Source organism: Pleurodeles waltl, chromosome 6, assembly GCF_031143425.1.
Source record: "Pleurodeles waltl isolate 20211129_DDA chromosome 6, aPleWal1.hap1.20221129, whole genome shotgun sequence".
In the NCBI taxonomy this organism is placed as follows: Eukaryota; Metazoa; Chordata; class Amphibia; order Caudata; family Salamandridae; genus Pleurodeles; species Pleurodeles waltl.
The window spans coordinates 820279068-820305823 of NC_090445.1; the positions used below are offsets into that span (position 1 = coordinate 820279068).

The 26756-nt window shown below is 45.4% G+C and overlaps 1 protein-coding gene across 2 annotated transcripts in view; it reads right to left on the reverse strand.

Moving 5' to 3' along the window:
• The window catches only part of LOC138300280 (STE20-like serine/threonine-protein kinase), a 310793-nt gene that overhangs the window by 73142 nt on the left and 210895 nt on the right, over nt 1-26756 (reverse strand). For both annotated transcript variants that reach the window (XM_069239454.1, XM_069239453.1), the window contains one exon: nt 9982-10106. In XM_069239454.1, coding sequence (XP_069095555.1) covers nt 9982-10106 — 125 coding nt within the window. The remainder of the gene's footprint in view (nt 1-9981; nt 10107-26756) is intronic.

Sequence of the window (26756 nt, forward strand, 5' to 3'; positions counted from 1 at the left end):
GGAGAACCACGCAGAGGGCTGTGCATCGCAGAAAGGAGTGCTGGGGACTGGAGCTACATGTCGCCTGAGGATTGCTTGGAGGAGATGCAAACAAGTCTTGGCAGCTGCAAGAGATGCAGTGCACAGGAGTACTGTCCTGCAAGTGAAGGCAAGGGCTTACCTCCACCAAAGTTGGACAGCTGGCAGAGAGGACTATTCCGGACCACCACCTATGATGCAGGATCTACGCAGCTTGAGATGAGGGGAGATCAACGCAGCAGGTGCCTGCAGATGCAGATGATTGACTCCTTCACTCAAAGGGAGATTCCTTCTTTCTTCTAGTGCAGACTGAAGACACGCCACCCTCAGTGGATGCACAGCAGGTGGAAATGTTGCAGTTGCTGGCAGTAGCCCTGGAAACAATGTTGAAGAAGAGTTCTTCTTGTTGGAGGCAGATTGTCGGGTACTGGAGGGTCCAGTCGCAGTTCCGGAGGCCAGAAGTCGAAGTGAGGGTTGCAGCGGAATCCTGATGGAATCTTGCGAGCTAAATCTCAGGACCCACCCAAGAGAGAGACCCTACATAGCTCTGAAAGGGGGATAGGCCACCTAGCCAGGTAAGCACCTATCAGGAGAGTGGCTCTGACGTCACCTGCCTGGCCACTCAGATGCTCCCAGAGGTCCTTTCCAACCTTGGATTCAAGATGGCAGAACCCAGGGACTCTCCGGAGGAGCTCTGGGCACCACCCCTGGGATGGTGATGGACATTGTCCAGTTTTGCACCAGATCAGGGACGGGGGGGGTCCCTGAACTGGTGTGGACTGGTTTATGCACAGAGGGCACCAAATGTGCCCTTCAAACCATACCAGTGGCTTGGGGAGGCTACCCCTCCCAAGCCAGTCACACCTATTTCCAAAGGGAGAGGTTGTTACCTCCCTCTCCCAAAGGAAATCCTTTGTTCTGCATTGCTGATCGAGCCGCAGGAGGGCAGAAATTGGCAGCAGCTTGGGCTGCCCGGACAACCCTGTAAGACTGGTGGTAGCAATGCTGGGGGTCCTCTAAGGAGTCCCCAGACTGCATGGAATCATACTTCCAATACTTGCAACAGTATTAGGGTATGAATCCGACATGTTTGATACCAAACATGCCTAGGTTCAGAGTTACCATTATGTAGCTGGACAAAGGTAGTGACCTATGTCCAGTACATGCATAAAATGGCATCCATGCACTCACAAAGTCCAGGAAAATGGAGCTGGAGTTCTTGGGGGCACCTCTGCTATTGCAGGGGTGCCCTCACACGCAGGTACTTGCACCCTGCCCCCTGGTCTAGGAGTGCCTGCCACAGGGGTGACTTACATTGACACCCTTTCACGCTGGCTACACTGGCAGAACACTTTGCATGGGCGCCCTACAGGTGGTATAATACATGCTGCAACTCATAGGGATCCCCTCAATCAATCAGTGTTTGTTAAGCGCAACTACTCACCCGTGAGGGTCTCAAGGCCCTGATGGTGGGGGTGGTTGGCATTGGGGTGTGGGGTGGGGTGCGTCTATCTCTGTGGTGGTTCTTCGAACAGCCATGTCTTCAGCTCTTTTGTGAAGTTGATGAGAGGTGTAGTCTGTCTGAGGTGGGGCGTAGGGCGTTCCAGGCTGTGGTGGCGAGGTAGGAGAATAAGCGTCCCCCTGTTCTTGTTTTTCTGATGCGGGGTACTTCGGCGAGAGAGAGCTGAGCTGAGAATAGGGTCCTGTGGGGTACGTGGAAATTGAGTTGCCTATTCAGGAAGCCTGGTCCACTGTCGTGGAGGGCTCTGTGTGCGTCGGTGAGGATCTTGAAGGTGATTCTTTTCTCTATGGGGAGCCAGTGTAGTGTGCGCAGGTGCTGGGAGATGTGACAGTGTTGAGTTAGGTCAAGGACCAGTCTGGCGGTGGCGTTCTGGATGTTCTGTAGTTTGCGGTGAGTTTCTTGTTGATTCCAGTGTAGAGCACATTGCCGTAGTCCAGTCTGCTGATAATGAGGGCGTGTGTGATGGTCTTTCTGTGTTCGAGGGAGATCCGTTTGAATGTCTAGCACAGGAGGCGAAGGGTGCAGAAGCAGGTGGGTGCGACTGAGTTGATTTGGCGGTCCACGCTGAGTTTGGAGTCCAGGATTATTCAGAGGTTGCGGGCAGGCCTCCGAGGGTTGGGGGCCACCATGAGTTGTTCCATGCGTCAAGTTGAGGGCCCATGATGAGTACTTCAGTTTTGTCTGCGTTGAGTTGTAGGCAGCTGCTTTTCATCCAGTTGGCGACTGCTCCCATGCCTTCGCGGAAGTTGTGTCTGGCTGTGTTGGGTTCGTTGGATAGGGAGAGGATGAGTTGGGTGTCATCAGCGTAGGAGACGATGTTGAGCCCATAGTTTCTGATGACGGAGGCTAGAGGGGCAATGTAGATGTTAAACAGCATTGGGCTGAGATAGGATCCCTTGGGAACTCCGCAGGTGGTAAGTGTGGGGTCTGGTGGGGGAGGTGTTACTCATTAAGGAGGAAAGATCAGATCCAGTCGAGGGCCTTGTCTCAGATGCCAGCCTCGTGAAGTCTGCATATCAGGCTTGTGGGGTCTTCGGAGTTAGACTTGTGGACGATGGTGATTTCACCTCCTCCCCCCCAGGTGGCTGGGGTGGTCTTTCCGGGTGATCTTGTATCCTTGTGGAATGGAAATGTCTGGGCCAGAAGTGGTGTTGGTCTCCAGGTTTCGCCGAGGAATGCGACATCTGGGGTGGTGCGGTCAAGGAGGTCCCATATTTCCGTAGCGTGTTTGTGGAGGAAGCGGATGTTGCGGAGGATTTATTTCAGGATTTTCGGTGTGGATGTGTTGTTGCAGGTGGGTTGTGCCGGGTCAAAGGTCTTGGTGGTGGTGAAGGATTGGCAGCAGCGAAGGCAGCTGAAGGGTCCGTCGGTGTTGCCGTTGATGAGTGCGTGGAGTGCTGCTGGCATGTAGAGGCGGCGGGTGGGAGGTCCAGGGGGTCCTGGTCATGGGCGCGGATGGGCTTGCCTTTGGCGCGACAGCGGCCGCCATTAAGTAGGGAGAGGGGGAGGGGGAAGAGAGGACAGCTGGGAGGCGGGAGCGGGAAAAACGGTGCGAAAAAGGGGGTGGGGCTGTGGGGGGCAGCAGCTGCAGGGAGAGGTGTTGTAGTTTAGCAGCGATTAGATTAAGCATTAGCAGAAGACATCTGTATTTGTAACTATTGTGAACATTTCGCGGAATCCATTTTGTATTCATGGCAGCCATTTTCTCTGCCACATGCTGCCATATGCTCACCATGTGCTCTGTCCTACCTTTCTGTTAACTACTCTTGAAATCTGCCTAGTGACAAGTTATATTTAGCATCTCCCACTTTCGCACATGCTCAGTAAGGTCTGCAGCTGTTAGTCCTTGAAAATTGTTAGCTCCTCCTACCTGTCGACTGTGCATTTCCACATGACCTTATATGTATAGAAGTCTTGCTTCTATAATTGTACCACCTCCTTTTAGCCCCTGCGTGGGTATAAAAGGACCATGCTCTCTCAGTTCAGTGTGCTACTTCAGACATTACCTAAGGGTGCTGTTTGAACTGTCGTACCACCTCATGAGGTTAATAAACTTTGTCTTTTATTTCAGTTCCTGTGCCAACTTCTTCCTACATGGTCTGAAGACTTTGTGCAGAGAAAGGTGAACCCCTTGCACTAGTAGGCCTTGCTGAGGCTTACTTCAACAGAGGGAAGAGTGAAAGTTGGGAAAAAGAGTGAAAGAGAAATGACAAAGAATGCGAGAAAAATAGGAACAGGAGAGTAAAAAGCATATGAAGAGAGGAATACGATAGAAAAAGCACAGAAAGCGCAAGAGCACAATACAGCAAGCAGAAAAGCACGAAAAGGAGAAGACAGAGAAAAAGAGGCTGAGGAAACCAGTCCACTATAGTGGTAAATAGAAACACGACGCCTGCAATTCAGGAGCACCACCTTGAGTGCTAGAACATAAGAAGAATAACACCTGCGAGGAGAACGAACACCACAGCGGGTGTCACACTATAAACAAGAAGCACACCACTGTAAAGGCGGTAAAAAAAAAAAAGAAAATAAAAAAAAACTCAACAGGGGTAAAAAATACAACTGCCCCTGAACAAAGGAACCAAGCCAGAGGAAGACTCTGTACCACGAAGCGGCCTTAAGTCTCAGTTCCACCATGTGCATCTCTACAGCGGCGTAAACCCTAGTCGGCATGCATGCTAAAAAAGGAGGTCCCATCAAAAGACATACCAAGTAAATATGCCTGCACAGCTTCTCAGAAATAAGAGGAACGCAACCATGCCCTTCTTCGCAGAGCTACCGAAGAAGACATAATCCTTCCAACAAAATCTGTGGTATCCATACCACATCTGATACTAAGCTTGGCAGACTGCTGACAATCCCATACAAAGGTGTTACAGCATTTCTAGCCTCGTCAGGCAGAGAAGACAAAATGTGCTCTAATGAGTCCCCCAAAATGTGGATGAAGCGAGCAAGGACACAAAGTATTGACTGAACCCAAGGCAGAACTAGATGAAGCAAAAATCTGACAACCAGAAGCATCCAGCTTTCTGGCTTCTCGCTGAGGCAGGACAGGAGGAACCTACTTAAAACTGTGTGCAGCCAAAGCAGTTTGCACCACAAAGCTTTCAGTAGTTGGATGCCTCCGGAGGCAAGGCAGATCCTCTGGGGCTGGCTTGTGTCTATGTGAGGTAGAGCGCTCCACAGGTGGAGCGCAAACTGGTTGGGTCCAAACTCCCATTAGGACATCATAAAGAGCCTCACAAATAATGAAAGACCGGCTACACAGAAGACTGGTCAGGATATAAGACATCAAGCAAAGGGTCCATGGACAATAGCACAGTAGGAAGTTGCAAATGTAACTCTTCCGACAACTGCTTTAACATGCCTGCTGGAGCAGAACTAGCCCCTAAAGAAGTTGCAGGTGCCATCACCGCTGAAGTTGGCAAGTTAGAACCGGATGCCAGAATTGGAGTTGTAAGGAAACTAACAGGTGTGGAAAAATGAAGCAATAGGAGGCTGTGCATCAGCACCGATCTAACTCCATAATCGGAGTCAAAGGGTCCAACGGGCACCGAGGACAAAGCCACCAGAGAGGATCCCGTCAGGGCTCTCGCCACCTCCTTAGTGCCAGAAGGCGCTACAAAAGGAGGGGTAGGCCTAAAAACGGCATGCAAGGACAAGTAATAGTCCCACATCTGGGCCAGAATTGCCCCAGCGTTGGATAAAGTGGGAGACACAGCGTTGACTCCAAGGCAGACTCTTCCTCAGAGGAACGGTGGAGCCGCACTGGGGCATTGAAGCCAGAGGAGGATGCGACTTCGATCACGGGTGAAGCTTACTTTGAGATGTCGCAGGATCTGGAGACTTCTAAGGATCCGTAGGTGAGCGACTCCTAGAACGGTCACCAGGATGAGCTGTGGAAGAATAAGCACTTTGACATGTCTGAGGGTCCTGTGAAGACTGCGACGCCCGCGCCACCAGGAGCTTCAGCAGCTCCCATAACGCCTTAGGCCTCAACTGTTGTCAGGTGTCTCAATCTTCGGTGTCAGTGCCTAAGCACCACATACAAACAGTATGGGGGTCCGTGACCAACATTTGTCGAGCACAGGACACAGAAGGCTTAAAGCCAGGAGGTATTAACACTGTTCCAGCGTCAAAAATCGCCAAAAGGGAAGGGCCAAAAATGTCCAGAGGTAACTGCTTCTCCGGATCTGCGTTGCTGCAAGAAAAATTAGAAAATTACATCAGCGCATTAGAGGCGGGATTATATGGACTCCGCCGATGTCATATCCATAGGATGACGTTGATACGGAGTCGGACAACACTCTATACCGATGCGCACAGGTACTGCTGAAGATTTTTTCCAAATCCAGTATGGCACCTGGGGAGATTTCTAAGATAAGGAATGTGCGGCTAGTTGACTATCAGATTGGGAATTTCTTCACTTACAATGTTTGGCATTTCAAAACTAAACAGGTGTTCATTGACCTACGTCCCAAAGTCAGTTCATATCGCTGTGCGGAAACACCACACTTTTTACAAGTATGTGGGTTTTGGAAATGGCCCTTTTTGCAGGGTAATCCAAAACGTTTTGCCTTCTTCCTCCTATTTTTTCAGATTTGTTTTTGCTGGCTTATTGTCTCTGCAAGTGCTCCCTATGTAAATTGTATGATGATTGGGTTATTCATAATTGGCTTGCAGCACAGATTGTGCCACCCACATAGAGTAGCTCTGTGAACATGTCTCAGACCTGCCACTGCAGTGTCTGTATGTGCAGTTTTAAACTGCGAATTCGACTTGGCAAGTGTACACATTTGCCAGGCCCAAACCGTTCCTTTTACTACATGTAAGGCACCCCTAAGATAGGCCCTAGGTAGCCCCATGGGCAGGGTGCAGTGAATGTTAAAGGTGGGACATGTACTGATGTGTTTAACATGTCCTAACAGTGAAATACTGCCAAACTTTGTTTTCACTGTTGCAAGGCCTATCTCTCTCTCATAGGTTAACATGGGGGCTGACTTTAAATAACTTTTAAGTGCAGTTTCCCTTTGGAAGTAGACTGAGATTTGGAGTTTGGGGTCTCTGAACTCACAATTTAAAAACATATTGTCTTGTAAAGTTGGTCTTTAAATTGTCTGCTTGAAAATGCCACTTTTAGAAAGTGGACCTTTTCTTGCTTAAACCATTCAGTCATGAGGCAGAGGCTTGCTTGTATATTCCACGCTTGGGTCAGACTGACAGATGGGCTGTTGTGAATTCCCTCTAAACAGTGACACAAAGGGAGCTGGGGTGTAGCCTGCATATCCCGATGAGTCACCGGGGCTAGAGTAGAGAGGGAGGAGCCAAAACTTACACCTGAAAGGGCTGTGCTTATCCTCACACAATGCAGTCTCCAGCACCGTGGTGTGTGCCTGGGGCCAGGCCTGGGCAAGGCAGGATCTTGTCAACAGCAGAGTTTTTCCTTTGAAGTTTGCCTACTTCAAAGGCAGAACTAGGTAAAAGTAGTGGGCCGAAAACCCCAGATTCTGAGACCACTTCTGGATCAAGAGGAACCTTTGCCAAGGAGAGCTGGAGGAGGAGTACTGCCCTCTTTGCTGTGTGTGCTTTGCTGGGTTGGTCTGCAGTTGCTGCTTCTGCCTTAAAGAGGGCAACGACTAGAATGTGCTGTGAATCCTGCTTGTGAGGTTTTTCCAAGGGTTTGGAGTAGAGCTTGCCTCCTGTTGGAAGTCTCAGGGATAGCAAACACTTCAGCTTCATCTGCCTACAGTACTGGGAACTGTGTGTTTTGTGCTGCAACAGACAACAAATCACTGTGATGCCGTCAACACAGCCACCTGACTGCACTGTGACCTGACAACATCATAAGGAGATGTGCCCTATTTCGCACCGCACCCCTGGTCTCACTGACGCCGCCACCTGATGCGGTCACTGAGCCGCTGCTTGCACCGTGACCTGTGGGCCCCAGACTGTGCAACGCCTTGTTCACACCGCAGCCTTGGCATCACTGACGATGCTGCTCCACGTTGACACCAACGCCGCTGCCTGCACTGTGGCCTGAGGACACCGCTTGTGAGCTACACAAAGCACCGTCCCATCCAACACCACAGTTCCAGACCACCAACACCATCAACTCCAGTGTCAACAGACACCCCTGTCTGCACCGCCACCCGTGGGCACCGCACAAAGCCTGCCGCGCTCTGCACTGCCGCCTTGGACCTACTCACAACAGCGTTTCAGCAACAACAACGCTGCCGCTGCCTGCATAGTGACCTGGAAACACCGTACGTCACACCGCGGCCCTGGTCTCACCGACGCAGTCACCGAACCGCTACCTTCACCGTGACCTGTGGGCACCACACGTTGCATCGCACCGTTTTGCACCGCAGGCCCAACGTCATCCACGCCAGCGGTCCTGACTTCGTCATCAGCCCGGAGTTCGATCTGCAATGTGTGTGACTTCAAGGGCCCGATGACCCCTGCAGTGACTTCCAGAACGGACACCAGCGACGCCACACTCCAGATGTCATTGCGGTGATCACAACGCCCTACATTTCCAAGGTACTGTTTGCGGGTCTTCCCAACACTGAAGCTGGCCAGTGACGCCACAGCTGGCTTGAAATGTTGGATTTGTTGTTCACGACACTGTGATAACCCCAGACGGAGCTATTGACTTCAAGGAAATGGATGTTTATGTTAATGCTTTCAAAATTATTAATGTATGTTGGATTTTTCTGGTTTCGGTCTTGTTTTACACAGATAACTATTGGCTATTTTTCTAAAACTGGTGTGGTGTCCTTTTGTAGTGTTTTCACAGTACAGAATGTTATGTGCAAATGCTTTACACATTGCTTCTGAGATAAGCCTGACTGCCTGTGCCAAGCTACCAAGGGGATGAGCAGGGGTCAGTTGAGCTGGGTATCTCCCTTATCGTAACTAGAGTGAGGGTCCCTTTTTGGAGAGGGTGCAAACCGACTGCCAACTAGAGACCCCATTTCTAACAGCCGGGATCACTGAATGTCATTATATTGACCTTACATGTTTATGGATAATTCAATATTTTAGGCAAGAGTGTGCACGAAGCCTACACCTCCACAAGCAATACTAATCAAACGAGTATCCTCTCTATAATATTTGAGACAAACAGATTCAAACTTTCACTGAGATAGCCACCAACCTGTCCTGCACCGACACTTCTGTAAGAGGAGCAGCTCTTTGTTCTAGGTCTGTTATCAACTAGCATGCCCTACCTCTCCAATATTAGAACAGAGGCCAAGTAGGAAAAATCATTTTGCAATTTCATGCAAAACTGTCTGTTTCTTCCTTAAAGAAAAATCTTAGTGCATAGTTATCCCCTAGAAAGAATCTTGAATAAAGAGTTATCGCTTTTTAGCCATTTTCAGTTATCTCCAATTCCTTTAATCAGTTAAATTTTTTCTATGATGTTTGATCACTTAATCCCATTGTTACGGTTTTTGAAATATTATGTTTCGCAAACACCTCTCTTTTTAACTAACCCTGGTGTGTACCATTATGATCTTTAGTTCTTAATGATACTCTTGCTTCGTAGGGGTGTTACTTATTACACCGCACACATTTTCTTCAAAGATAGCCTTGTTCAGCTAGCCTGAGATAGGGGATCTGGAAAGCCTAAATTACGTCTGTTAAATTCTGTGGCCTAGACAGTGGGTTATTTTCCAACAGGCCTGCATCTCACAGTGTGTGACAAATTCTCATGCACCATAAACAGTGTAATAATTTGTCCCTCAATTATATTACAATGAGGATAACAGTCAATGCAGCTCGGGGTTTTCTTACATTCAAAAATATTTTGGACAAGTACCTTTGTGCCCACTACAAGAGCAACCAGACACAGTGCAAACTAGCTCCTTGGGCACCTTATTTATGCTGTACAGCTTAAACTAAATAAAGAAAAGAAGTGTGCCTACAAACCATTGGGATATCGAAAGAACAATGGATACCAATAAGACTTACACAAAATAAAGTTGTGAATTTCACTGCATCTACTGCTGACACGATGCTGTCGATTATTTTAAAATGAAAGCCTTAACAAAATGAATAACGGGTTAAGGGAATGAATAATTAAATCACAATGAAAACAACTACATACAATTAGACAAGCATAATAGGAGGTGTGTGTTTACAAGGTGAATATAATTTGACATTTCTTTTACACTTAGACATGAACATATGTGTTAGTAAGACCTTGAATTGGGGAGCATACTTTATTGTATTTTAGCTACAAAACATTAGTTTCAAGGAAACAAGGAGGCGGCTAAAGAAAAATTTGCATTTCTTGAGTTGACCAAAGTTGACACTTCAGATGAAACTCTACAGAAGTAGTGAATCGCTCTGAATCAGTTAGGGTAATAATAGTGCATACTGCCATACACACAAGGTTGGCAAAAAGGAAGACGACTATAGCACCGTATTTCACATACCTTTTCATGTCTTTTAAGGAGCTGGTGCCTTTGCATGAAGTATTGATCTTTAAGTTGTTGTTTGAGCAGCTGGTGTTTCTCCTGCAAATGTCGTTCTTCTAACTCCCAAATTGCAGCTTCTCGGGCTACAAGCAAAATAAGCATACACATTTGATATTAAGTAAATTATTTGTGGCTGGTAACATAAATCTTATTGTGAGAATAGATCAACACATTTTGGTATCCCTTATGTGATGGAGGATACCCTGCTTCGGGGGAAACTGTAATTTCAGTCTGAGTCTGGGGTTACAAGAGTTGCTGAAGTGTCCACACCTCCTGGGTTCATACATGGATATTTCATCAGGAAAAGAAGTGAACAATAAATGGGGGGAAACTGCAGAAATCCCTGTACAAACTCTGAGTTCCGTAGTTATTCTCAGTTCAAGCAACAAAACTTGTAATTTGAAGCAACATCAAAACAAGGAAATAATGTTCTCTGTAATATCATTAATTTCTAGATGCACACATTCCTACCTGTTAAGTTAAAAACTCTTAATAAGCACCCTCAACTTTTAATAGATGTGTACATCACCGTAGTGAAAAATAAGAAAAATATTTGTTTCAGCATCCTTCAATTAAATCAACATTGTAAATTGTGCCTCTGGGTGGTGTTCAAATCCACTTCCTTTCGTCAATGAACACTGTCACAGACACCGCTGGAACAGTTCCACCTCCTTGTAAGTTTCCCTTTGTACAGGAGCAGAATGCCCATGTACAAGAAAGGCACAGTCTAGCTGGTAAGGGAAATCGCCTTTTCAAAGCCGGCATTATGACACAATGCCTTAACTAAGCTGGGGAGGCTTTTTTTTTTTTTTTTTTAACTCACAGGCCATTTTGCTTCCTGTAACATGAGGAAAAATGTTTCAGCCAGCCCTTACATGACTCAGAGACGTAGTCCCTTGTCAGAGGTTGGACAACAAAAAAATTATAAAAAGGGGGAGGGTAGGGTAGCTGTGGTTAGGTCAGCTGCTCTGTAGGAAAATAATTTGTGTGTGTTGCTAATGACTCTAGCCCCGTTTGACAAATCTCGGAGGTGATACTTTTCGACTAGTTTGTGCATGGACAGTTTCAGGGCGATCCATCAAGTGGGGGGCTGCGAAAAAGGGGGGGGGGGTGTTCAAAAATGCAAAATCCAGATGCTTTTTCCATAGACTTCTTTAGGCAGAGCTACAGCAAAAACTGCTTAACAGAATTACACCAAATTTGTCAGGAAGCTAGATCTTGACCCACAGGTTATCCTATTTGTGATTTGGTGTACAACTGTTCAGTAGTTTTTGAGAAATGTAGTTTAATAAATTACTGTACATCTGGACAGATGGGTCTGCAAGAAGCCAGAGAGTCTTGTGGAAGTGCTAATTTAAAAACATAGTGCTCAGATTGGCCTAGGGAGCCTTTTTTCTGCGGGAGTCAGGGTCAAGCAGAAAGTGAGGGCTTTAACTGGCTGCCAGCAACATGAGAAAAATGTTGCTGGCAGCCATTACAGGACTCGGGGACCTGCCATTTTCCAGGCTGATGAGCAGTGTGTTTTCTTTACAACACTGAAAAATGATCTGAAATACTTGATGGAGATGAATGCATCCTGGAATTATTAGAGTGCAATTTCTTCTGTAGTTCCTGTCCAAGACAGTGGGTTATTTCCTGTTGCTCCCTGGCCCAAGAGCAGAGTCCATGGATCTCCTTTGTAATTGCTGCAGAGTATGCAAATGCCCCAAATCACCTACGAGCGCCTCCTATTTGGCCCGCCGCTTCTAGGTAGTAATAACATGGAATGATGCTGGCTCTGGGTGGGATAGTTAATGGACCTAGCCACAGTCCAGGCCCTGGTTTCAACCCCCTGTGCATGGCCATAGGCCGTGAGCAGTGTGGGGTTGGCTGCTTGTGAGAGGTTTGCTGCTGTGTTCCGCTGTGCACAGTCAAAGAACGTGCGCAGCAAGGGGAGGCTTTACGTATGGTAAGGAATATGCTACTTCTCCTGTAGGGATGTGTTTGTGGCATGTAGAGCTGTAGATTCACATGCTCTGCATACTCCTGCCATCTAGTGCTGGGTCCAGAGTGGTGCAAGTTGTTTTGCTTCTCTGATATTGCACATCAGCTCCTTTGTCAGATTGTTTTCCCGCAGGCAAGTGAAAAAAGAGTGACAAAGTATAGAAAAAAAGAAGATGCCCATGCAGTGTATAAATACACATGTACAAATGTATACAAGGGTATAGTAATGGCAATGGCCACAGGCATCCGGGAAGGAGGCAGGTCGCATGCGAATCTACAGAACTACATGCCATGAACAGATGCCTACAAGGTAAGTAGCATATTCCTTTCAAAGGCACGTGTGGCTGTAAATACACATGCTCTGCACAGCCTGTAAAGCACTCCCTCTAGAAAGCGGTGGGTGGCTAGTCTGTAGAAGTTGCAGTTGTCTGCAAGAGTGTTTGCAGCACAGCATGACCTACAATTGGCTTGTTGGAGTGTGAGAACATCCACAAGGTAGTGTTTTGTGACAGTATGTGGTATTGACCATGTATTAAAAACTATGAAAAACCAGAGCTGTTAAAAATAATACACTGGGCATCCACCATAAGTTTTTTGTTGTGGTATTAACATATATAAGGAGCCTGGCTTGATTTGTTCTCTCCTCATCCCACACAGAGCTTGCTGTTATTCAAACTAATTGCCACTAGTTTACCCCCTCTTCTGAGCCGGGGAAAGCCCTCGCCTAGCTCCAGCTCACCTCCTCTTAAATGGACAGTCAAGCTCTGATAGATACAGTGCTAAATAGAGGCCAATAATTCAATACAGCTTATCTGTATTGGATCTGCTATTAAATCCATCAAGCAGTAAATATAATCTGAAGTCAATGCAAGCTTCTATCTCTTCTAATTTGATGCATGTCTGTAAAAAGCCTGAACAGTCACTGTACTGTGTAATCCAGAGACAGGTGTGCCTCAGACATTTTATTGACTTTTTCCTTTTACGTCTCGCCTGAGACATATTATACAATGACGGGCCATACCATACCATACAATGACAGTTTGTACCGTACTGTACAAAGACAGGTCATACCATACAATGACAGGCCATACCATAGTATGCTATGCTATACAATGAAAATCCACAAGCCATAACATACCACACCAAAAACATACTATATTATAAAAGGTCAGGTCATTCCAAAATATACTCTATTATACTATGACATACCATCCCATACCATACCAAAACATACTAAAACTATACGACAGGCCTTAACATACTATACTATATCATACAATGCCAGACTATAACATACAATACAGTGACAAGCCAGAACATACTATATATACACACACACCATACCATACTATATGACATGCCCTACAATACCATAAAAAGGCCATACCATACAATGACATGTCATACCATATCATACTATACTATACAATAACATGTCATAACATTCTATACAATGACAGACCATTCCATACTAAACTCTTCAAGGACCTATCATACCATAATAAACTATTTAATGACATACCATACTACACTACACAATACATTGAGATACCATAACATACTATATTATATAATGACAGCCACAACATGCCATACTAGACTCTACAATGACAAGCCAGGCCTTGCCATTCCATACCGTACCGTACTATACAATGACAGGCCATACCACACCATAGTGTACTATACAATGGCATACCGCACCATACTACACAATGACAGCCGTAACAATACGATACAAACACAGGCCATACCCATACTATATATTGACATGCCATACCATACTAAACTCTATGGGTGTGTGAGGGTGTTTTGGGGGGGGGAGGGGAGGGAGGGGGAGGAGCCTGACAAGGAATCGGCGGTCCTTCAGACAGCTGAGTGAAGAAAGGTCGTCATCTGCTGCTCTGCAAGTAATTCTGTCCCCAAAAACAAATGAAAAATGAGCCCTTCCACATAAGAGGTTGGCAAGATAACAAATGAACAAGGAGCACCTGGTTAAAGGCCAGCAAAGGGTCTGGCTTCCCTTTGAAGAGTCCCTGCAGCTAGGCCAATATTTGGCATGTAAATCATGCAGCAAATAACATGTACAAAATCTATCCCCTCAGATTAAAAAATGTGTATTAAACATTTGCAAACTGTGAGTGTTTTGCTTTAAATTAAGAAATTATCTCACAGCTTTGAGAGGTATTTCATTGAAACTGAGTTTCAGAACTTAGAAGCATCTCTGCACATCTCTGCCCCCCTAACCTAGCCAACAGTGCTATCAATGAACACTAAGAGGCAAGTCAATTGTCATGTGTAGCCTTTATGTAATGTATCCTTCAACATTAAAGCCTAAATATCAAAACACCAGATGTCTTTGGTGTTATACAACATAATTCCTAAACTCACATATTTGTAGGTGTTCTCCTATGCGATAATGACGAATACAACACCATGTGAAATAAACATTTGCACAGGATCACACAATTTGGTCAGGTGATGAAGCCGGGATTCACAATTTAGCTACTAGCTGGGAATCTCTTTCTCATGTATTACATGAAAGGTTAGTGCACTGACTAATTCTTTGTGAATGAGCCTAAACCATGGGTGGCAGGCAGAAGCACAAAAACAAACAGGGAGAAGGAGGTTGTGGGGCTGGGTCTGTCTTTCTTATAGCCTATATAACATTACAGAAGAGGCCCAGCTAAAAGAACTACCACAGGATGGATAGGAAAAAGGATTTTCCTATTAGAAAAACCCTCACCCACCAGGGTTACCTCTTGGGTGGCATGCTTCATTGTTGGGTTTCTTCCCGTTGTGCTATGGAGCGGGCGTGCTACGACCTACGGGATACATGGGAGCACTGATGTAGTCTTGTTAATGTGAATCACAGGAGGGATAGGAGTTCTGGGGTCTTGGGTGAGTTAAAAATACCTGTCTCCTACTAATTCCAATGATTTTATAGATCTCTTGGAAGCGGTATGAATAAAAAGTGGGCTGCAGAAGTGGGGGATGTAATGTACCCGACTTCCTAGTCTACATGTTTCGGAGCCTTACCCCTAGGCTCCTCTTCAGGACCAAGGTGGACTCCCTGGTGCCACTCCTAGTTTGACTAGGAGTTTCTAATGAAAGCATAAGTAATACATGCTCAGTGTTAAGGTGCAATTCACCTAATTAATGTGGTGTCATATGATGATACCTATCGTTTATGGTGTCCGTCATTGATACCTGCGGAAATATAAGAGAGGCATAGTTATCATAGCCCCCATTTGTAATAAGCCGCTATATATGTTGTTTGTGCGTATGGTGCCACCTATTTGCGAACTGCACCGCACTCGTGGAAAAAGGCACTCATAAATATCAGGAATGAGAGACCAAAGTGCTCTCACAATCAACAATACAAGACATACTACATTTAAAACGTTTAAACATGTGAAACACACCAAACAGCACACACATGGTGCATGTCTAACCTACTCGGGCGTATATGGACTCTCATATCATCGCTCCTCCGGGAGGGGTGTGTGCTTCTAGTCACACACTAAAGATCTGGCAAAGTTTTAGACTCGATTCATCTTACAGTATCTGTAGCGCGATGTAAACAATGTTCAAAAGGCACTTACTTCCTCAAAGAGACACTCCCGCTATGTACCCAATACTCACCTCCCCGAGGTCTGAATCTGAAATGCTCACATGGGAGCAGATTTTAAATGTGCAGCTACCCTTGCATCTCGGCATGCTAAAGCGTGGAACACTAGACCGCTAACTTCCCCAAGATGGCGGCCTCACGTGGAACAAAAGGGGGTCCCGCGAGGACCGTAAAAGTAGGTATCCTTTGTGGGTGCCTGTAATTGCATAGAGGGGTTCATGGCCTTACACAGGCAGAACTTGGGAGTCCCTTATCACTTTGATAATTATTTGGAAATTTCTTTCTTGTCTTTAACAAAGGGTTACTAGCTCCCTTCTTACAGTGATGGTGATGTATATGAGAGTGGCTAATACTTATTGATGAGGGGCTTGATCTTTGTGACACTATGAAATGCAAAGGAATGAGATGGACATAGGACCTTTTGTGCTGCCACAGTGTACCATTCATTTTAGGAGATATGTATCCAACTAATTAGTGTGATGTTAATATTTTGTCAGGTCAGCTGGCTCCAAGGTATGTTCTCATTGGGGCCAATTTGGTGTGTGCGTAATTTATAGACCCATCATTGTTCTTTTACGAACAGTGAAGACTCACAATCTCTTTATGGTGTTCCAGGATAATCCACTGGTAATCCTCCAGTGTGCGCGCTCTTTTTGAAATGAGTGGATATTTTGGTTGTAGCCCGTCCACATCTCGGGTTACTCTGGTGTTCGATGATGCAAGTCTTAACCTCGTGGGTGGTCATCTCCACATAATGAATGTTGCATGGACAAGTGATCATGTATACTGCTCGCTGGGTGTTACAATTGGAGAAGTCTCTAATGTCCCATGTTGTGCTGTCATTAAAGGTGACGTTTGTTAGATGGCACACACACTACAGTTCCCACATGGATAATGTCCATTGGCTAGTGGTAGGTAGTTGATGATATCTGGTTTACTACGAAGATGATGTGGGCAGGTGTGTACAAACAGATCTCTAAGACTCTTTCCCCGTTTATGTGAAAACATGGGTTTGGGAATATTTAATGAGCCACTATTGAGGATGCGCCAATGTTTTTTGATGATCTTGCTTACTTGATTGATTGGAGGCTATGTTAAATGTTGAGATACATATCAGTCCTTCCTCCTTTTTTGGGGGGAGGTGTGTCCAGAAGGGGGGCTTCTCTGTTGTTATTGCGAGCTCACTTCATGGCTCGGTTGATTATTCATGGGAGGCATTTCCTAGCCTCCAGTTTAGATGCTAGACTCTGGGCTTGTTTTTTGTAATCTGATATCTCTGAGCAATTCCTTCTCAACCTGAGAAATTGTCCAAACTGTAAGTTCTCTCTCAAATAGCCGGTGTACACCATCAAACAGGAGTAAACAGTTTTTGGCTGTTGGTTTTTCATGGGTGGTTGTTTTAAGAGCACCATTGGTGGCTATAATGTTTAAATCCAGGAAGACCAAATGTTCCTTCCTCATTGTGTGAGTGAATTTCAAGAACTGGTCCTGTCTGTTTAACCACTATAAAAATGAAACCACTTGTGTATCATCCCCTTTCTAGATAACCAATATGTAATCAATGTATCTTTTCAACAATACTATGTTGTCTCTGTATGGATTAGTGGGGTTTAGGATCCTCTCTTTCTCTAGATGATGGACATAGAGACCGGCCAGACTCAGAGCAAAGGTGTTTCCAATGCTAGTCCTGTGTTTCTGACTGTACAAATTTTTCTCAAACTCCAAAAAATGTTTGGTAGTCCCAATCTAATTTAAAGATAACCTCCTCAAGTATGTGTAATGTGTCATGGTGAGGAAGGCTCGTGTATAGGCTTTCCACATCCAGTCCTATTAGTTTCTCATTTTCTGGATCAAAAATTCTGTCTTTCAAAACACACAGTACATACTTTGTGTCTTTAAGGTAGGTATCTGTCTTTTGGACTATGGGTCTTAAAAACGCATCTGCACAACGGGACAGAGGTTCCAAAATAGAATTGGTACCTGATATGATGGGTCTACCAGGAGATGATTCAAGGTTTTTGTGAATTTTGGGGATAGTGTAGAAATAAGGAGTTAGTGGATTTTTATTAATTAGGAAATCTCCTTTCTGGAAAATCCAGTTGTGCGCTACACCTTGCTCCACCATACTGTGGATCTTCGTCTTTAGGAAATCAGTAGGGTCCTCCCTGAGTTTTTCATAGTTATGTGCATCACCCAATAGTCTTAAACATTCTTTACGATAATTTTCTAAGGTCTGGATTACGATAGTGCCTTCCTTATCTGCTGGTTTTATTACGTTGTTGTTGTTGGCTAATTCCTGTAAGTTTTTTTTTTTTCTTGGTTGTGTTATGGAACACCTTCAAAGTGTTAGTATTAATCTCACTGATATCCTTCAGAACCGCTTTTTCAAAGGCGAGGATTTTTATAGGGAAATAACTGTTGGGAGGTGTGAAGGACGATTTTTTTGCGTAGACCTGTGTCCCCCAGTGTTAAATTGTCTGCTGGTGGCTGACCTTCAAAAAAGGATCTTAGCTTGATCTTCCTGTTTGGCAGGCAGAAGCAACATTAAAAGCTGTCTTGTTTTGAGCTGAAGGGGCCAAAAAGGCGTCAAGCTGAGCTAGACCAGACATCTGGTTTGAACCTTCAATGGCTCACATAACTCTACTTTCTGTAATGTTATATGTGTATTTGTAGAGCGCAAAACTCACCCACAATGGTATCCTGCCACTGAAGCAGGAGCTGTATGCTTTAAGTCAGTGTCTGGGCTTGGTCAAGAGCCACGTCTTTGATTTCTTGAGGAATGAGGAGGCTCTGATGTGCCTGAGCAGGTCTTTCAAGACTTTGGGAGTGAGGTAGAAGCCATCACCATCAGATCTGGTTCTGTGTCTGCAGGAAATTTGTAAGAGTCTGGCTGAGGGGAGGTGTGTTGAAGTTTATGTGGCTGTTGCAGTACAGGTGGTCAATGTTGTGTAAAGCCTTGTATGTGTACGTGAGGAGTTTGAAGGGCACTTTTTGTAGCTCAGGAGCCAGTGGAACTCTTAAGTGCAAAGTGATGTGATTGCGAGGTGGGAGTTTGAGGAAGCACCAGACTTCTGGGTTTTCTAAGGTCTGGATTCTTCTGGTCAGTTGAGCATTGATTCCAGCATAGGGTGTGTTGCCATAGGTCATCTTACTGGTGATAAGGGCTTGGGCGACAGTTCCGCAAGTATTTGTGATGGGCCATTTGAAGACCTCGTTGAGTACATTCAGTGGGTGGAAGCAGAAGATGGAGGCTGCGTTCACTTGGCTAGTCATGGTGAGTTCTTGACTGTTTTGAGCTTGAGCTAGTTGGTTTTCATCCCCCTGCAATTTCAGTGTCTTGTCAGAGAGGGAGAGGATGAACTAGGGGTATGCAGATAGGATATGATGTTAATTCCGTGGGCGTAGATGATGATGGCGAGTGGGGGTGAGGGACAGTGTCAAGGGGTGCAGAAGGATTGAGTAGGCTGAGGACGGGGGCCACCTCGGTCCATGATCATCCAGATGTAATCCATGGCAGCAATGAAGGTGGACTCTGTACTGTGGTGATACCAGAAACTGACTGGGTGGGGTAGTTGGAGTGGTACAACAGGCGTTTGTTTATCATCTTTTCCATAAATTTGTAAGGTAGGGTAGCAGGAAGGTAGGCCGGTTGTTGGCTAGCATCTTCAGGTCAGCTGTGGGTTTCAAGATGACGAGAAATACTATGGGATGTTACCAGACGTCTGTATATGCTGCTGTGGTAACTGGGTCATTCAGGATTGGATCATAAAGAACAATCTGTGGAGCACTCAAAATGTAATGATCTGTCAACAGCAATGGATTCATATGTATATGTCTAGATTTTAATGAATCATAATAGCCATATATAACACAAAAACATGAGGTACTCAATAATAAATCTCGAAAATACTAATCATCAAACCAAGAAAGAATAATGTACACAGTTCACGAGAAGTCCATCCATGATGTGATTTTTCTCTTTGCTGAGAGGTTTTTAGTTATTAATGTGCTTCATTTTAAAGGAGGTGCTGCTTTTAATTGCAAAGTTCAGCCAGAATTGAAATCCGTAAATCCTGATGAAGTCCATCCAAGGAAAGTATTATCCCAAATTGTAGAGTACAGCTTAATTAAAACATTAAGCCCAGCCGACACGTGTTTCGTCCTGATGCGGACTTTCTCAAGGCTCTAGAACGTAAAATTTCACCAAAGATTACTGCTAACTGTGTGCATAAAGCAGTTCTGATGGGTATTCTTGAAACAAGTCGACCAAAACGTTAAGCCAGGTAACACCACGTTGATCTTAACACGGCTTCTCACGAAGTCAACCAGCAGTAACTCTAAAATGCCCCGTTTGAGTTATTTTCATATTCCCGACAACACCGACAGCATGTCTACTCCGTCATAGTGGCCATTCAGGATTGGGGTGAGGGCTGCCCTGATATGGTCCAGTCCTTTAATGAAACCGTGGTGAGGGCAGGAGTCTGAGGGTGCTCCAGAGTGTGTGAACTGAATGGTTACTGTGGTTTCTTGAGTGGTGAAAGTGGGCCATGAGGTCAGGGTGGTCCTCTTGGTGTTCGTAGAGATGACAAGAGGGCTGCAAGTGTAGAAAGGTCCAGTTGGTGCTTGAAATATTTGTAGATGCTTGTTTTCTTGTTGCTGAAGAATAGGGACAGCTGGGTGCACAGGTTCTGAGAGGGGGTTACGCTGGTGGAGTTTGCTGCCAGAGAGGTGGAGAGTCACTATGCCAAAAAGATTTGCTTGGTCCTATTTTTGATGTAGCTGGTGAGCGCGGAGCATTTGGTGGCTCTGATTTGCTGATGGTTGTGTCGGAGGGGTTTATAAGTGCTCTTGTTGGTCAACATCTTTCTCATCACTATAACCAAAAGTAATAGGTTGTGTTACCAAGTTGGTTAACTAAGTCCAGTAGCACTATGGCTTATTCTGTTGTTTGTTAAACTAGCATCATCTTCAAAGTGTTCAGAAGCGAGTATGTGCTGTGTAGCGGTTCACAAGCTTACCAACATAGATTCTATGCAGTAGGAGAGGGAGAAGTTGCTTCAGTGCTGGGTGACTGACTGTTGAAGACTGTATTTGATTTATGCTAATTGTAAGGTGACCAGGTTAACCAAACCAAAAAAACAGGAGATTTAGGGACACGTAGTCCTGGTTTTATAATGTGATAAGCAAGACTAGAAATAACAGAATGCAAGGAAAAACACATAGACTGGAGCAGCTAGCCATACATAGAGCTGGTAAACGTGGCAGGGCTGTGGTAAAAGGTTATTTTGTCCTCAGACCATGCTGATAATGAGATCGGGTCTAATAGAGGTGTGAGTACAGGTAACATCTTACACATCATGCTTTTACTCATCTGACCTCGCAAAACTACAACAAGTATTTAATTTCATGAAAAATGTCAGGACACCTGGACACAGGTAACAAAAAAGGCACTATCCAAACAAATCAGCAGAATCTGGTCACTCTAAGAGGCAATTCTGTTTCACTAACGGCCCATGATCTATTCCAGTGGCTGTGCACAATCCACCAAAACATTTTCCACTATTAAGCATGTGTCCATTTAACATTCATTCACCGTATACAAACGGTTCACAATCATTTCTTTTCACTAACCATCCATTTGTCGCTGCAAGTGCTATTGCAGGACCTGAAACAGGACTTTAGATGATCCTCAGACAAAATACAAGATAGGTGGCCATCTAGGAATTTACAAAACTCCATTTGTGCACCCATAAATTGAAACAACACTTCAGATGACTACTACAAAAAGATGGTCTGGTCACCAGACAAACACAAAATGCTAGAGGTAGCCCCAAAACACTTTCACAAATACTCGCCCGACTGGGCTTTAAGCACTTGCCACTGAACCCAAACCACACTGCATGCAGTAGATGAGACTGGAAGGAGATTGTTTCAAACATGGGAGATCATCACCTTCTCACTGCATCTCTTTTCCCAATGGTATTAATGGATCAAAATTAAGGTCCTTGCGGGTATGGGGTCAGACATCTGATTGTGCGAAGAACACAGGTGCTCGAGCAGTTGGTGGCTTTTGTAAACTTAGAGAGTGAGGGGTGTAGAAGGAGACACAAGTGAGAAAAAGAAAGGGAGACAGATGGATATATAAGGTCACAAATGAGTGACATATAGATATAGATATATATATATATGGAAAATGTCACTTACCCAGTGTACATCTGTTCGTGGCATTAGTTGCTGCAGATTCACATGCTGTGCACATCCCGCCATCTGGTGTTGGGCTCGGAGTGTTACAAGTTGTTTTTCTTCGAAGAAGTCTTTTCGAGTCACGAGATCGAGGGACTCCTCCCATTTCGGCTCCATTGCGCATGGGCGTTGTAAAGAAATGGCTCCCTGTTGCAGTTACCCCCCACTTTTTGCCTGATACTGATGCTGACTTGACTGAGAAGTGTGCTGGGACCCTGCTAACCAGGCCCCAGCACCAGTGTTCTTTCACCTAAAATGTACCATTGTTTCCACAATTGGCACAACCCTGGCACCTAGGTAAGTCCCTTGTAACTGGTACCCCTGGTACCAAGGGTCCTGATGCCAGGGAAGGTCTCTAAGGGCTGCAGCATGTCTTATGCCACCCTAGGGACCCCTCACTCAGCACAGACACACTGCTTGCCAGCTTGTGTGTGCTGGTGGGGAGAAAATGACTAAGTCGACATGGCACTCCCCTCAGGGTGCCATGCCAACCTCACACTGCCTGTGGCATAGGTAAGTCACCCCTCTAGTAGGCCTTACAGCCCTAAGGCAGGGTGCACTATACCACAGGTGAGGGCATATGTGCATGAGCACTATGCCCCTACACTGTCTAAGCAAAACCTTAGACATTGTAAGTGCAGGGTAGCCATAAGAGTATATGGGCTGGGAGTCTGTCAAAAACGAACTCCACAGCTCCATAATGGCTACACTGAATACTGGAAAGTTTAGTATCAAACTTCTCAGAATAATAAACCCACACTGATGCCAGTGTTGGATGTATTAAAAAATGCACACAGAGGGCACCTTAGAGATGCCCCCTGTATTTTACCCAATTGTTCAGTGCAGGACTGACTGGTCTGTGCCAGCCTGCTGCTGAGAGACGAGTTTCTGACCCCATGCGGTGAGAGCCTTTGTGCTCTCTGAGGACAGAAACAAAGCCTGCTCTGGGTGGAGGTGCTTCACACCTCCCCCCTGCAGGAACTGTAACACCTAGCAGTGAGCTTCAAAGGCTCAAGCTTCGTGTTACAATGCCCCAGGGCACTCCAGCTAGTGGAGATGCCCGCCCCCTGGACACAGCCCCCACTTTTGGCGGCAAGTCCAGGAGAGATAATGAGAAAAACAAGGAGGAGTCACTGGCCAGTCAGGACAGCCCCTAAGGTGTCCTGAGCTGAGGTGACTGACTTTTAGAAATCCTCCATCTTGTAGAAGGAGGATTCCCCCAATAGGAATAGGGATGTGACCCCCTCCCCTTGGGAGGAGGCACAAAGAGGGTGTACCCACCCTCAGGGCTAGTAGCTATTGGCTACTAACCCCCCAGACCTAAACACGCCCTTAAATTTAGTATTTAAGGGCTCCCCTGAACCTAAGAATTTAGATTCCTGAAACTACAAGAAGAAGAAGACTGCTGAGCTGAAAAACCCCTGCAGAGGAAGAACAGAAGACACCAACTGCTTTGGCCCCAGACTTACCGGCCTGTCTCCTGCCTTCCAAAGAAACCTGCTCCAGCGACGCTTTCCAAGGGACCAGCGACCTCTGAATCCTCTGAGGACTGCCCTGCTTCAAGAAAGACAAGAAACTCCTGAGGACAGCGCCACTGCTCCAAAAGAACTGCAACTTTGTTACAGAGGAGCAGATTTAAAGACCCCTGCAAATCCCCGCAAGAAGCGTGAGACTTGCAACACTGCACCCAGCGACCCAGACTCGACTGGTGGAGAACCAACACCTCAGGGAGGACCCTCTGGCGACTCCGAGACCGTGAGTAACCAAAGTTGTCCCCCCTGAGCCTCCACAGCGACGCCTGCAGAGGGAATCCCGAGGCTCTCCCTGACCGCGACTGCCTGAACCTAAAGTTCCGACGGCTGGAAAAGACCCTGCACCCGCAGCCCCCAGCACCTGAAGGAACGGAACTTCTGTGCAGGAGTGACCCCCAGGAGGCCCTCTCCCTTGCCCAGGTGGTGGCTACCCCGAGGAGCCCCCCCTTGCCTGCCTGCACCGCTGAAGAGACCCCTTGGTCTCTCATAGAAAACCATTGGAAACCCGACGCGTGTTTACACACTGCACCCGGCCGCCCCCGTGCTGCTGAGGGTGTACTTTTTGTGCTGACTCGTGTGTCCCCCGGTGCCGTACAAAACCCCCCTGGTCTGCCCTCCGAAGACGCGGGTACTTACCTGCTGGAAGACTGGAACCGGGGCACCCCCTTCTCTCCATTGAAGCCTATGTGTTTTGGGCACCTCTTTGACCTCTGCACCTGACCGGCCCTGAGCTGCTGGTGTGGTAACTTTGGGGTTGCTCTGAACCCCCAACGGTGGGCTACCTTGGACCCCAATCTTAACACCATAGGTGGTTTACTTACCTGCAAAACCTAACAATACTTTACCTCCCCCAGGAACTGTGAAAATTGCACTGTGTCCACTTTTAAAACAGCTAATTGTGTTTTATGTGAAAAGTATATATGCTACTGTAATTATTCAAAGTTCCTAAAGTACTTACCTGCAATACCTTTCAAATGAGATATTATATGTAGAATTTGAACCTGTGGTTCTTAAAATAAACTAAGAAAAGATATTTTTCTATAACAAAACCTATTGGCTGGATTTGTCTCGGAGTGTGTGTTACTCATTTATTGCCTGTGTGTATGTACAACAAATGCTTAACACTACTCCTTTGATAAGCCTACTGCTCGACCACACTACCACAAAATAGAGCATTAGTATTATCTCTTTTTGCCACTATCTTACCTCTAAGGGGAACCCTTGGACTCTGTGCATGCTATTCCTTACTTTGAAATAGCACATACAGAGCCAACTTCCTACAGGCGTCGACTCCATCTTAGATTGTTTTCCCCGCAGAGGGTGAGGTAGAAGTTGTGTATGCTAGTAATAGTGCCCATGCAATGGAGTGAATACGTATGTACATAATGTAGTTTAAAGTAATATATTTACAAATTTACAAATGTTCAAGATCAATTTCTAAACGGCTACAGGCTCCTGGGGATGCGGGTGGGCGCATGTGAATCTGCAGCAACTAATGCCACGAACAGATGTACACTGGGTAAGTGACATTTTCCGCTCGATGGCATGTGTAGCTGCAGATACACATGCTGTGCATAGACTAGTAAGCAGTTATCTCCCCAAAAGCGGTGGTTCAGCCTGTAGGAGTTGAAGTTGTTTGAAACAATGTTCGTAGTACTGCTTGACCTACTGTGGCTTGTTGTGCTGTTAACACATCTACACAGTAGTGTTTAGTAAATGTATGAGGCGTAGACCATGTAGCTGCCTTACATATTTCGGTCATTGGAATATTTCCTAGAAAGGCCATGGTAGCACCTTTCTTTCTAGTTGAGTGTGCCTTTGGTGTAATAGGCAGTTCTCTTTTTGCTTTAAGATAACAGGTTTGAATGCATTTAACTATCCATCTAGCAATGCCTTGTTTTGAAATAGGATTTCCTGTATGAGGTTTTTGGAAAGCAATAAATAATTGTTTTGTTTTTCGAATTAGTTTTATTCTGTCAATGTAGTACATTAACGCTCTTTTGATGTCTAATGTATGTAGTGCTCTTTCAGCTACAGAATCTGGCTCTGGGAAGAACACTGGTAATTCTACTGTTTGATTCAAGTGGAACGGTGATATGACTTTTGGTAAAAATTTAGGATTTGTCCGTAGAACTACTTTATGCTTGTGTATTTGAATAAATGGTTCTTGTATGGTAAATGCTTGAATCTCACTTACTCTTCTTAAAGATGTGATGGCAATTAAAAATGCAACTTTCCATGTTAAATATTGCATTTCACAAGAGTGCATGGGCTCAAAAGGTGGACCCATGAGTCGTGTTAAGACAATGTTGAGGTTCCATGAAGGAACTGGTGGTGTTCTTGGTAGTATAATTCTCTTTAGGCCTTCCATAAACGCTTTTATGACTGGTATCCTAAAAAGTGAAGTTGAGTGCGTAATTTGCAGGTAAGCTGAAATTGTGGTAAGATGTATCTTAATGGAAGAAAAAGCTAGCTTTGACTTTTGCATATGTAGTAAGTATTTTACGATATCTTTGGCAGATGCGTGTATGGGTTGAATTTGATTATTATGGCAGTAATAAACAACTATTTTCCACTTATTTGCATAGCAATGTCTAGTGGTAGGTTTCCTAGCTTGTTTTATGACCTCCATACATTCCTGTGTAAGGTCTAAGTGTCCGAACTCTAGGACTTCAGGAGCCAAATTGCTAGATTCAGCGATGCTGGATTTGGGTGTCTGATCTGTTGTTTGTGTTGCGTTAACAGATCTGGTCTGTTTGGTAGTTATACATGAGGCACTACTGAGAGGTCTAGTAGTGTTGTGTACCCAGGTTGTCTTGCCCATGTTGGCGCTATCAGTATGAGTTTGAGTTTGTTTTGACTCAACTTGTTTACCAGATATGGAAGGAGTGGGAGAGGGGGAAAAGCGTAAGCAAATATCCCTGACCAACTCATCCATAACGCATTGCCCTGAGACTGATGTTGTGGGTACCTGGATGCGAAGTTTTGGCATTTTGCGTTTTCCTTTGTTGCAAATAGATCTATTTGTGGTGTTCCCCAACTCTGGAAGTAAGTGTTCAGTATTTGTGGGTGAATCTCCCATTCGTGGATCTGTTGGTGATCCCGAGAGAGATTGTCTGCTAACTGATTCTGAATCCCTGGAATAAATTGTGCTATTAGGCGAATGTGGTTGTGAATCGCCCAATGCCATATTCTCTGTGCCAGGAGACACAACTGTGTTGAGTGTGTTTCTCCCTGTTTGTTTAGGTAATACATCGTTGTCATGTTGTTTATTTTGACAAGAATGTGTTTGTGGCTTATTATGGGTTGAAATGCCTTTAACGCTAAAAATACTGCCAATAGTTCTA